We start from the raw sequence: 13,415 nt of genomic DNA, 5'->3' as shown, positions 1-13,415 counted from the left end.
GTAAAATAGTAAGATTAAAAAACACAGGGCCAAGTGACTTGAAACAATAGAGGAAAAATTGGGTAGCATTGCTTTGGAATACAGCTTATTTAATTTGAGAGGGAAGACAGCCAATATTGTTTGTAGTACAGTAACTTGGCATCATTTTGAAATCAATACTTTTAATGGCAGGCCTAGATTTAGCCAGTTTGAATGAATGACTTACAGACAGTGCTTTGTAAGTGAGAGTAACTTGGCATTTTTGTACGTTGAAAACATGTGTTTAATGAGATTAGTAATTACTACAAGAAGACTACTCACCTGGTAGCTGTCCATGTCATCATCACCTCCCTTTGACAAAAAAGATACAGATCAATATGAGTTTGGGTGACTCATTCATTGCAGAATAAGTTCTGATTATAAAAACAATAAAATGAGAGAAATACAAGTGAATATTTTTATCACCTTTTCTCCTATTTATAATTTTGAAATATTTAAATCTAATTTTAAAGTTAAATAGCATATATTATTTTCAAATATTATTACTGCAACTTTCACAGATGCCCATAGGAAAGAACAACAGTGGCCCCAGGCCAAGGGGTGACCAGATACTTTTGATCATATAGTGTATGTCTTCTAGTAAAAGAAAACAGTACGCTCTGCCCTTTAGATTTGGGAAATTCTGAGACGATTGAGGACAGCAGTATATCTGCACCCTTTACAGAATGAAAAAAATCTAATGGATTTTGTGGATTGAGGGAATCTTGAAAAAAGCCATCTGTTGTGAAGCAGAATGTGTTAGCAGAGCAAAGAGCACAGTCCCGCCCACCTGCTGGGATTCGCTTCCTTTGGACAAATGTGCCTGCCGGATTGCTACGTTGCCGATGGAGACAGAAAGCACTGACTCGACGATAAGTGGCATTGTTCCCGAGTCATGGACAGAACACACCTCCACTTGCACCCTCCTGGACTGGCCCTGAGAGAGAGAGAGAGTGAGAGCGAGAGAAAGAGAGATCAAGAGAGCAATGTTTTCAGTGTTATAGAAGGCCTGGTGTTCCGCAGTTTTCATAAGACATTATTGGGGACAACCTAATTATTTAAAACTACACACACTTGTTACTGTTGCCGCAGTTGTGCATTTCAGAGATCTATTAATTTAATGAATTTTTTTTTTTTTAAACACTGCTGCTTATTCAGTTTTCCATGGTTTTCAACTATTTTACTGTGACTGCTCCGTGACTTCAGCCAATAGGCTATTTTCTATGACAAAACACCCAGCCTTAATAATGTATATTAGGGTGTATTAGGCATATTCAACACTGTGAGGTGGTGTTAAGCAATGTTTTTACAGTATATAGGCTTTTATAGTAGCAACAGACAAAGCAACCAAAAATGTCTGCAAATCAATATAAAATAATTAAAATATTAAACCTTTAATGAATGTATTGTAGACTAAAAAAATCCTTATGTGAAGTATTAATGTGATACACAATTTTGACTTAACTTTAAACATTTTTACATCATTTTCAAAAAGTGAACACACAAGGTTGCTTAGAACCACACAGACAGCAGCAAAGAAGTTCTGCCACTTTAAAGTCAAAACACCTGTGGAAATAGTTACAGATTATGGAGCAAGGATTTCTGAAACAAACTTTGCTAAAGCTGCCATGTAAAATTAAAAAATAAACATGTTAATTGATACAAATTTTTTCAAGTAACTGACCCCCGTACAGTGCTTGAGCATTCCCTGTCTGTCAAGCACTCAAATCGTCGAGTACTCATGCTCATTCCTAATTTTCAGCGATTCTGTACCACACTCCCCCTTTTCTCCCTGTCTTACAATCCTCCACTATGAACAAATGTACAGAATCTCACAAAAATCAGCAAGTGACATTCAAGTATTCACTTTCACACACAGCCTGCTCACCTGTCTGAGCTGGAAGATTCCCCCAGTTCGGACATCCCTAGCAGGGATCACCTCCACAGGGATAAACTCCCCAACCTCATTAAGCTCCAGAATCTGGACCCACAACTCCAGCTTCCGGGTTACCTCGCTCCACCTGTGGACAGACCGCCACTGTTACACTCCGCTTAACCAGCAAGGGGGCAGCAGAGGGCACTGCACGCATTATTCCACATTGCAGTTCAGACACAGTAACAAACAATGGATTTTAATAAAGTACGCACAATCATACTCTACTGTAGTTAACGTGTTATCCACAGTCACCCTGCTGCATTTACCCACCCTTTGAGTGGCTGGCTGCCCAGTACATACGGTCTTTAAAATGGAACCCACTCATCAGCCACCCAACCCAATGCCTGGGCAACCCAATAATCTGGTGTGGCAGCACAACACAAAAACTGCAACTACTTCCACGTCCAAAGGATCACAATCTAAGCAACTATAAATTTTGTTCTCATCACATCAATGGAAATGCACCACATGAACAGACATAAAATGATTGGCCTTTATCTTATAACAAGGGAACCAACGTACAAGTGCACTAGTGTCAGACATACCAATTGTGGACCATCAGTAAAACTGCTCCAATTTATACGATGCATTATGTGAACTATGAGGATGAGGATGTTTATATTATACAACACAAGGTGTTATATATATATACAGGCCAAAAGCATCAGGCCACCTTTAGTTTAAAAAAGAAGACCAGATTAAAACCTAGTATATGGCTGGACCTAACAGTGTTTCCTCTAGGATTTTTTTCAGCAGCAGGGGAAAGGGTTTTGTTGTGCTTGGTTGGTGCGCACGTGCCGCTGGCATCGGAGTGAATATCAATAGGTCATTTAAAAATATTAAATAAAATGACACTTGACTGCAAAACAAACATTAGAACATATTTATTAACATCTATTTATTCATACATAATGCCTCTTTGACCCACTACTTACAGAGGGCACTGTATATTTGCCTCAGTGGCAAAGTTTGCAGCCTGGCTGAGAGCCATGGGTGGAACCTTGTCTTGTCTACCCATTTAGGGTCCCAGCCTGATAGCCTGTGCTTAGTCTTTGTTTTCTCTCCTCTCTCCTATCCCCCTCCACTCTCCTCTCCACTCATCTCTTTCTGCCCTCTCTCCTGCCTCACTCTCCTCTCCTGCTCCACTCGCCTCCACTACTCCTGCCTGTGTACTTGTCTAATAAGGTTACATTTGAGAATGAGTAACATTAGATAATTCTCTCACATCACAAATAGTTGATCACACAACCAGTAAGAACATTAAAATATTGTAGTAGCCACCACTAACGTTACATATTTTAGAACTAGAAGGCATTTCTTTCCCTTCAAAACTTTGGGGCATAGCTAAGAACCTTGAGTCCCTCTCTAGCAAAAGTAACGTTAGAGCGAGAGCACATTATTGACCACCCGAGGGGCGGGACGTGTATCGATCACCTGATCCGCTAGTGTATTTACTTCGTAATTTAATAGAGAGAACTGGACATCGTTACCTATTAAAATGTAAGTCCTGTAAAAATGCACATAATAAACTGTCAAAATGTGAAAAACCAACTTCATACATATATATTTAGTTATATTAATACAGCCTTATTTACTATATCAACTTTAAGACAAGCAACATGCTCGGAATTATCTCATCATGACCCACTAAACCCAATGGCGCAGTCGTTGCTTCATAATTTCAAACTGCTTTCCTAATGGCTATTTTGCATCCTGCGACTTGGGTTACAACTGTGAATATGTACGGATTCCTGGACGTGCCAATAGCGACCACCCTTTCTCATATTAACCTCAAATATGCAAGACAGGACACTTATACAGTATGCTAACAAACTGATGTCAAGTTCCATTCATTTACATGGGGTGGTCCATAAAGGTCCCCTTAGCAACCAAAAGCTAGCGCTGGGCCACCTCTGACTTATTTGCCGGCACTGAAAATAATCGTGAAAGTACTGAAAAAATAACCACTGGAGGATAACAAGGACATTTTTTCCTACATCACTAGGTACAGCTTATTAGTGATATTTTGCCTATTTCATATATAGTTGCAAATCTGTTTACGTTACCTAGGTAACGTTAGATGGAACATTATTTCACGATATATTATTAATATTAATAAGAATTAGTTGGCCATGAACATCAATAGAGAATACATTGCGAATGTTTATTTAAACTGTAAAATCTATCTAACTTAACATTAGCTAGTTAAATCTACCTTTTTTCTTGTTCTCCGGTAAGTAATCCTATCCTCTGCCCTGTTTGTCACTCTGTCTGAGGAGAAAATGCTGTACTCACGCTGTTATTTATTTGGTAGTCATGACACACGTGATCCGGCCGACCAATGGTGTAACTTCATCACTCAGTCACTCACTCAGTCACAGACATTCACGTTTGTAGGGCTGGCCCCGCTGTTGCGGTCCAGCCAAAAAAAAATAACCTTCCGTTAATATATACACATTTATTGAATAACAAAAACAAAGTATGACCCTTTTTTCTCAATTTCTACCTACAATAACAAACAGATAACTTACTTAAAAAATAATCTTAGACATGACTTTCCTCAAAATAGACTCATTTGGTTTTAATTACAATTAAATAAATTATTGGAAGTCTATCCAATCATTTTTCAAATTGAAAGGTGGAGGGGTGGGAAGAAGGTGGGGTCGTAATGAAATTGAGCAGATACAAACAGATATGTTTTGAGTACAAGACTTACATTACATTCAAGAAATCAAAGCACCATTTTCCCGATGAAGGCAATATGTCGCAACATTTGAATCTTTCTGCCTCATCTTAAACGTAGTTTAGAGTGAGAGAGAGCTAGATTTTGAAAAAAACCCTTCTCTCCCCTCCACTTAGCTCTCCCTCCAAAACCCCGCCCTCAAAACACATGCATGTGCCATTTGTCATCTGAGTAATGTAAAGAGGACAAGAGCACTGAAAAGTAAATTAGGGAGAGTGAAGCACATCATGCCTCATTCACAGGTGGAAAATGCATAATGTCATCATAATGAACGTGAACTATGAACACAGCTATAGTTTTTATTTACAGCTATTGACTAACAAAAATCAATAAATGTAGACACTGGTGTTTTTGCTTTTGTATGAGACCCAGACTACATACAGGCAAAACATTACTAAATGCAGCTGGAACTGTTAGGTGAACTGTGCATCTAATGTACAGCATAGCTATTACAGTGGGCAAAACAGACCAGCTAACTAGCTAACATTTTCTAGCTAAGTCGGCTGAACATTTTGGCCCATAAATTCCAACAGAAACAGAACAAGCAAGATAATTACCAGCCCAGCATAAATACTACAAGCTCACCATAATTTTTTGAAGCACTGAAGGTCCCTTTTGAAGGTCCCTGAGCGCTCATCAAAAAGCTGAACCATTGTTCACTCCAGTCTTCTCTCGCTTGAATCAATTCCTTTTTGATCATAATCTTTTCCTCACCAGTCTTTCTTTTATTAGTATTTTAATCAGTATACACCATTGTAGTCAAAGGTGAAACTGCTAATTTTGGCAGATTTTTCTCTGCTACTCTTGGTTAGTTTTCTAGGAAATTACCTAAATAGCTACCTATAGCACCATCCCTGCGGTATCTCGGCTCTGACAAAGCTGAAGGCAGAGAGCTGTCCCGATTGGCCTCCCTGCAGAGCGCTGTCCAGATTACATTTAGAGTGGCTATATTCAAAGCCTGGGGCAGTCAGTGAGACCAGATTTTATAATAGTTTATAAATAATAATTTACTGATATGCGTTTGGATATGAAGGAAATTTAACCATTATGAATGAAAGTGTATAATTTCTTCTTTTTTAAAAACGTACATACAATTCTGCACCTTTAACTATAAATGTTGAGTAGAACTTTCCTGAATGTAGTTACTGAATTCCTTAGATCTACACACCACCACATTTAAAATCCAATGAGCACAACCCATTTCTAGTTAAAATACATGCATTTAAAATATGGACCCTCAGTGGTGGCCATACCTATCCCGTAAAGTGCGTGTTTTGGCCTGAATGATGCCCAGGTCCCACAAGGCCTGGTTCCGCCGTGGGTCTGATTGCTTGTGTCCGTACACTTCGATGGCCACAGCACCCTCTGTCAGGTACTCGATGAAGTCCTCCGACACAGTCACCGCAAGCTCCTGAGAACCAGCAAACAAATCATATAACAGCTCCACAACAATCAAAGCACAATGCAACCATTGTAAACATACACCTGTGTAAGTATATAACACCCCAGAAATATGCAGGTCATTAATTATGCAGGTAAATGTGATAACTGACAATCAAACTACTCTGAGCAGTGATAAAACTACTGAAAATAATTATAAAAAACTAAACCCCGTGAATGACATATACTTCACAATGAGTAATGCCAAATTAATGCCAGGAGAAATTTAAGGGATCTACTGCCCTGCTCTGCCTGCAGATGCATTGAAGAGGAATTCCACCCTGGGTTATTCTTTTGTTTGTAGTAGAGTAGCTTTACTCCAAATTAAAATGAGCACTCGGCTAACTCTCTACCTGTAGTGCAAAAGCCCCAGACTACAGCGCATGCTCCAGGTACCTGCTTTACTATGAACTACAACAGGGCAGGTGCTTACAGTCTACAGATGGCCATCACACCAATCACAGGTTGCGACTCCTACTATATACAAATGGAGCCACTGAGCCTGGAAGCCATTCTTTGAGAGACCAACGTTAGTTACTTGGAAGCTAGTCACTAAAGAAAGAAAATCTAGCTTTATAATATGGTCTTCAACTCAGTTAACTTTTCTTGTTTTCATTCTTCATTCTACTGAAAAGAAAATGCTGCTTCGCATAGTGCTTAATGTAACCAGGATTTCAGACATGGTAATGGTAAATGGACTGCATTTATATAGCGCTTTACAATTGATGCCTCTCATTCACCCATTCACACACACACTCACACCAACGGTGAAAGGCTGCCATGCAAGGTACCAATCAGCTCGTTGGGAGCAATTAGGGGTTAGGTGTCTTGCTCAGGGACACTTCGACACGCTGAGGGCGGGGGATCGAACCGGCAACCCTCCGACTGCCAGACAACTGCTCTTACCTTTTACCTCCTGAGCCATGTCACCCCATGGTCAGGAGTTGTGCTGTATTTGGTTGTTATAAATTCATATATATACATACATACATATATGCATGCACATTTTCACACAGGCAGCAAAATACAGTCACCTCCACATTGTTTGGGACAAAGACATTTTTTCTTGAATTCCACAATTTCAGATTTGTAATCAAACAATTCACATGTGGTTTAAGTGCAAATTCTCAGCTTTTATTAAAGGGCAATTTTACACATTGCCAAAATTACAACACTTTTTATACACAGCCCCCCCATTTCATGGCACCATAATTTTAGGGACATATTTATGTTATCTCTTAATACTTATGCCGGGCACCCACCGTTCGCGTAGCGTAAGCGGCGCGTAAGCAGCACGGTGAAGCAGCACGGCACGGCGTGTAGTGTGTCTACACAGGTTCCATTTGTGTCGCGCAAAGGCTTGCTTAAAGATCTATATTCCTAGTAGCTTTCGCAGTCTGCAGTGGGATTACATCGTGTATTTCACGTTTGTTCACAACTGTTGATTATGGGTTAAGTGAATACTTGGTGAGAGACCTTTTTCAGTGTTAATTTGGTAATATTTCGTTAAACGCTTTAAAGAATTACCATAAGCTTAAATCGCAACGTAGCCTGCATAATAATCAATCTCAAACTGTATTCATTTATTTGCTTGGTTAACAAGCGTGCCAATTTCATGAAGAATATGTAATGATCACAATAATAATAAATAATCCGTAATCAACCATTGGGAATTCCCGTGTCGTCTTGTCATGCAGATTTAGTAAAATCAGATAATCATCAAAAAGATGTAACAGTTTCATCTTGAAGGGATATGAACACCACAACGCCATGAACACCGGAAGCTTTGAAGTACAAGTGCAATAAAGGCTTGCTTACAACTTCATTTATAAAATAGGTGCATTTTCATCGACAAGACCACTAAATAATCTGATTTTTTAAAGCCCTGTGGATTATCTGATTTTTATTAACAAGCCCTTTTTGAAAGCATGGCGAACGAAGACATCGGAGAAGTCAAGTCAGTTCGCTTGTGTCGCACAAGCTTCGCCGCCGGTTCGCGACGCGTTCGCATCTGGTGTAGAGGACGTCGCCCGCCGCCGTTGTAATAACAGTACTTCAACTACGCTTCAGTTACGTGCGTAGTGCGCTCGCGGTTGCTACGCATGCGGTGGGTGTCCGGCTTTAGCATGACTGCTTGAAGTGTGTGAAGAATAGACATCAGCAGGTCGTGAGAATGTTCTCTGGTGATGCTTGGCAAGGCTGTACTGCAGCCATCTTCAGCTCCTGCTTGTTTCAGGGGCTAGCGGCCTTAAGTTGTAATCAGCATATGAAATGCATGTTCAACTGAATTCATATTGCATAAAGTGACTACGTTTACACGCACACTAATTTTCCACTATTATTCCGAATATGACAATATTCCGAATTTGATACGGGTCATGTAAACAGCATATTCCGTTTGGATATTCCGAATTAGGCCTTATTCCGAATGTAGCATTTTCCGATTAAGACGTGTGATATGCTGATATTATTCGGGTTTTAGGAGCATTCTTTGGACGTGTATACAGCGCATTTGGAATATGCGTCTCAATTGGGGTTTTTACTGCAGTTTGCGACACACGGCCTCTTGCCTGTTTACGGTCAGCTCTGTGCGTTGTAAATAAACCAACTAGCCAACAGTTTGCAAGGCTGGGGTAGAGATGCATGCACAAAAGAAAAGCCCACATTTCTGGTCGGAAGGAGAAACACACCTACTTTTAAACATTATGAAAGACTTGGATATCAACAGGTTTTTGGATATGCGCAAATATCGCAACGCCAACGCCTTTTCAAGAAGGTTGTAGCTGTAGGACGTATGTCATTACGTTAATGGGAGTATGCACGGCTGCATGTAAACAGGAATATTAGTGGAATATTCATTTTCATTAGCCATGTAAACAGCTTAGTAGGAATATTGTCTTTCGGAATTTTTCGGAATAAGAGCAAAAACCGGAATATTTTGTGCATGAAAACGTCTGACTTACGTCACTGACTTAGCCAATCAAGAATTTTCCAGTTTTTGGTTTTGAAAAACTCTTTTGTTGCTTTAGCTGTGTGTTTGGGATCATTGTCTTGCTGTAGGATGAAGCATTATCCAATGAGTTTGGAGGCATTTGGTTGAACTTTATCAGGTAAGATGCCTCTGCACACTTCAGAATTAATTCTGGTTGTGGTATCAACAGTTACGTCACAGGTGTCAAACTCCAGTCCTGGAGGGCAATAGTGTCCGCTGGTTTTTGGGGAGTCCTTGGAACAAGTGTTTCATTTATGTCATTGATTAGCTAAGGAATTCACACACCTTGTTCTCAAGGCCTTAATTGGCAGCTGATAGAATCACAAAAACCCGCAGATACTGCAGCCCCCCTGGGATACATCATCAATGAAGACAAGTGAACCAGTACCTGTGGCAGCCATACATGCACAAACCATGAAACCATGATGTTTCACAGAAGAGAGGGAGTGCTTTGCATCTTTGGCAGTTCTTTATGGCCTCCACACTTTGCTTTTGCCATCATAGCCAACAAGTAAATTTTTGTCTTATCTGTTCACAAGACTTTTTTCCAGAACTCTGCAGGCTACTATCTACTCTACTCTACTCTTAGCAAACAGTAACCTGGCCATTTTGGTTTTGCAGCTAACTAGTGGTTAGCATCTTGCAATGCAGCCTCTGTCGTTCTGTTCGTGACGTCTTCGGCAGAATGTAGTCACTGACACAACCACACCTCAGTACTGAAGAGAGTTTCTGATCTGTTGGACAGGTGTTTGGGCGTTTTTGTTCATTAGGGTGAGAATTCTTCGGTCATGAACCCTAGAGGTCTTCCTTATCCAATCAGATCCCTTTGCGATTACTGAGTTCAGCAGCGCTCTCTTTCGTTTTAACGAGGTTGATTTTGGTATGCCTGAGGTTTGACCTATGTCTCTGACAGTTTTTTATTTTTCAGTCTCATAATGGCTTCCTTGACTTTCATTAGCACAGGTTTGGTCCTCATGTTGACATATGCCAAAAAAAGACTTCAAAGGCAATCAAAAGCCTAGTATCAAGACTAGATACTGAAAGCTCTCTTATTCCTGCACTTGATCACACCTGACTAATCATAAGGAAGCAGTTGAACACAGCTGACTTAGTTCCAAACATTATGGTGCCCTGGAATGGGGGGGGGACTATGTATAAAAAGTGCTATAATTATATTTGCTATGTTGCGATGGCAGGTATGCCATCCCGCCAAGTTACGCCTTGGTGGGACGGCATGCCCCATACCTATACAGAACCCGTGGAAGGGAGGTGCACGTAAGCTCACCACTATGATGGATCATATCATTAAAATTACTTATTACTTGTAGAGTTAAGAGTGGCCAGACCATGTATGTATAAACAACCAGTAGAAATCTTCACACAATGTGAGCACAGTCTCCATAATGTAAACTGAGCCTTTCAAACAGACCATGTCATGAATGATAGAACCAGCAGGGGCTAGATGAGGTGAATACCTGTTTCATTTAAAAAAGGGCAGAAAATGAGAAACAATGGTGTATTGGAAAGAGTCAAATAGAATGATGTAAACATGTGGAAAGTACCAAGTTTGAGCTCCACAACAGGAGGAGCTAACAACATAGGATAAAAGGAAGTGTTTTTGGCCCCAGGGGATTTCAGTGTGTTTTGTTTGTCTTTGTGAGTGTATTGTGGAGTGCTTGTTTGTATTTGATATGTGCAGATCAGCCTGGATTCTTGCATGTAATCTTTGAATCACCTGCAATAAATCCAGTTGCATCAGACTCTGTGAAGTGTATATTTTGAAAAAGCATTCAACAGTGTGAGGAGAATACCCAGCGCTTCTGGCCCAGGCTGGGGCCTGGTTTTCCCACAAACCGAGAGAAATACAGAAATAACCACTGTGACCACAGGAATACAGAAATAACCACTGTGACCACAGACTCTCAGCCCTTAAAAACATCAATTTCTGTACCTTCTGACCCCTTTCAGACAGAATTCACGAACAACTTCACACGTCCACGCAATACAAACCACTTCACACATCCACGCAATAAAGGCACAAGCCTTTGCGTTTTCTTCTTCCTGCCTGATTACATCATCACAATGCTCCAAGCCCGCAAACAATATGTCTCCCCATTGGACATTTAGCTACACCAGCCAATCAAAACAGTAAACACACACACGCTAAATAGACATATATATTTTTGACCAAGAAAATTCTGGCAACTACTGAGTTGGTAGCTCACTAGTAATGTCGTTGCCTTAAAACTACTAAGGCACGGGATTGAATCCTGCATAAGGCTCAGGCACATTTTAAATTTCTTATGAACGCTTCTTTGCTAACTAATAATCGTCTATTACTTTTAAACTATTGCTTTTGCAACTGTACAATTCTTCTGGATCCTTGTGGACCAAATCTAGCCAGTCTTTCGCCGAACTGTATTATAAGGGTGAGACAAAATATCGTTGTATCGAATTTCGTGATACAAAACAATGGCGAAACGATTTGTGGCTCTGTATCGTGTATTGTGAAATTATCACGTGATTAAATAAAAAAAAGTTTTTTTTATTTATTTTTATTTTATATTTCATTGTTACTCATTTAACACACGCGGTAGCACTGTTCTATTTTGTAGATGTTTTATCTGCTTTAGCAGCACGTGTTACGAGTTCAGAGGAGATGATGCAAGTAACATGGCGAGTGACATGGCGAGTGGTACATCAAGACCAAGGCCTAGAGAAATTGAGGATGCGCCGCCTCAGTACAAGTTACATTACATCACTGCTCTGCAGGTTGGCTGCACTGTCGGTTGGTGTTGCTACTGTACTCTACAGATTATGAACCGGATACACACTTCCTGTTGTGGGACCGAGACGAACGAGTGGTGCAAGCTTAGTGTTTGTTGGGTGTGGGGTGCGGTGTGTTTGATTTATTTGTTTTTGGGTGTTTGCTTGTTTGGAGTTCTGATATTAGTTCACGTTTTTAAAACACAATATTATAAGCGTCAAAACCTTTGTTGCCATTAAAGGAACAGAGAGGGACTTTTACCCTGCTTTTTTCCTTCGTTAGCACTTGGCTAGCAAGCCGGTTAGTACATTTGGCACACTCGAGTTAACGAGGTTTTTTTGGGGGGGGGTTGTTCTGTTCGTCCTCTTGTAAGAAAATCCTAGCTGCCTCCAGTGTTAGCTAAGTCCTAACGTTAACTGTAGTCTATTATAAACTAAGCACTTTACGTTAGAAAGTTAAAGGAGGCTTTTCTCCTCTCCGGTTACTACCGTTAGCTGTCCATCTCGTGTGTTTTCAAGTTGTCTGTAGCATATCATAACTATTGTTACCTATATAGTTGTTAAGTTGTTAAGTACTAACGTTAAATATAGTAGTTAGTCTAGTATTATAAACGGATTCCAGATATATTTTGGGTGTATTTTGGCCTGTGACAAAATATTACCTAGCTAGCTAAGTACAAGGGTTTCTTTTCTTTGAGTTACTGGCATTTAGCAAAAGCTAAGTTAGCTGATTATAAATCAGATTGATTGCACACCTGGTCATTCTTTTGTGTACAAACTAAAAGCTTAGCTAACATTACCTGGGAATTTAGTTAAAAGAGGATTTTTTCCTCTCCAGTTTCTACTGCTTGCTGTCCGGAGCCACCTAGCATGTTTTTAAGTGTGATGTTGCTGACTCTGTCTCAGCAGAGATAGGGAGAGGTTAAAATGTGGCCAAAACTATGTGAGAGGTGTAGAATGATCGCTCTGCTGGAAAGCGAGTTCCTTGGGATGTTCGTTTGTCACCGTTGTCAGCTTACTGAGCATCTTGAGAGCAAGATTCGTGTTCTCGAAGGCCAACTATCTTGCAGATAGGACCTACCAGGTCACCTGGAAGGGGTCTGCCTCTGCTTCTCATCCACTTGTTACGGGAGTGCCGCAGGGATCTGTACTGGGTCGTCTGCTGTTATCCTTATACACCAGATCTCTTGGTTCAGTCATTAACTCACATGGCTTTTCCTATCATTGTTATGCAGATGACACACAACTCTTCTTTTCTTTCCCCCCCTCGGCCACACAGGTCAATGATAAGATCTCTTCCTGCCTGGCTGACATCTCCACCTGGATGGCCAGCCACCATCTGAAGCTCAACCTCAACAAAACTGAGCTGCTCTTCTTCCCGTGCAAGACCTCCTTGCTTCGTGAACTCTCAATCACGGTTGATGGCACCACAGTGACTGCCTCTCACTCTGCCAAGAGCTTGGGGGTGGTCCTGGATGACCAACTGGACCTCAAGGAGCACATCAAGGCAACATCACGGT

At 40.6% G+C, this 13,415-nt stretch overlaps 1 protein-coding gene across 4 annotated transcripts in view; it reads right to left on the bottom strand.

Moving 5' to 3' along the window:
- Window positions 1–13,415, bottom strand: part of kif13bb (kinesin family member 13Bb) — a 212,980-nt gene that overhangs the window by 54,559 nt on the left and 145,006 nt on the right. For all 4 annotated transcript variants that reach the window (XM_035422856.1, XM_035422854.1, XM_035422853.1 and 1 more), the window contains exons 24-27: window positions 5,951–6,108; window positions 1,907–2,039; window positions 809–955; window positions 301–330 (exon numbers count right to left, since the gene is read on the bottom strand). In XM_035422856.1, coding sequence (XP_035278747.1) covers window positions 301–330; window positions 809–955; window positions 1,907–2,039; window positions 5,951–6,108 — 468 coding nt within the window. The remainder of the gene's footprint in view (window positions 1–300; window positions 331–808; window positions 956–1,906; window positions 2,040–5,950; window positions 6,109–13,415) is intronic.

The sequence above is a fragment of the Anguilla anguilla genome, chromosome 6 (genome assembly GCF_013347855.1).
Source record: "Anguilla anguilla isolate fAngAng1 chromosome 6, fAngAng1.pri, whole genome shotgun sequence".
In the NCBI taxonomy this organism is placed as follows: domain Eukaryota; kingdom Metazoa; phylum Chordata; class Actinopteri; order Anguilliformes; family Anguillidae; genus Anguilla; species Anguilla anguilla.
The sequence above is the reverse complement of the archived record's forward strand: the minus strand, read 5'-3'. Positions and strand labels throughout refer to the sequence as shown.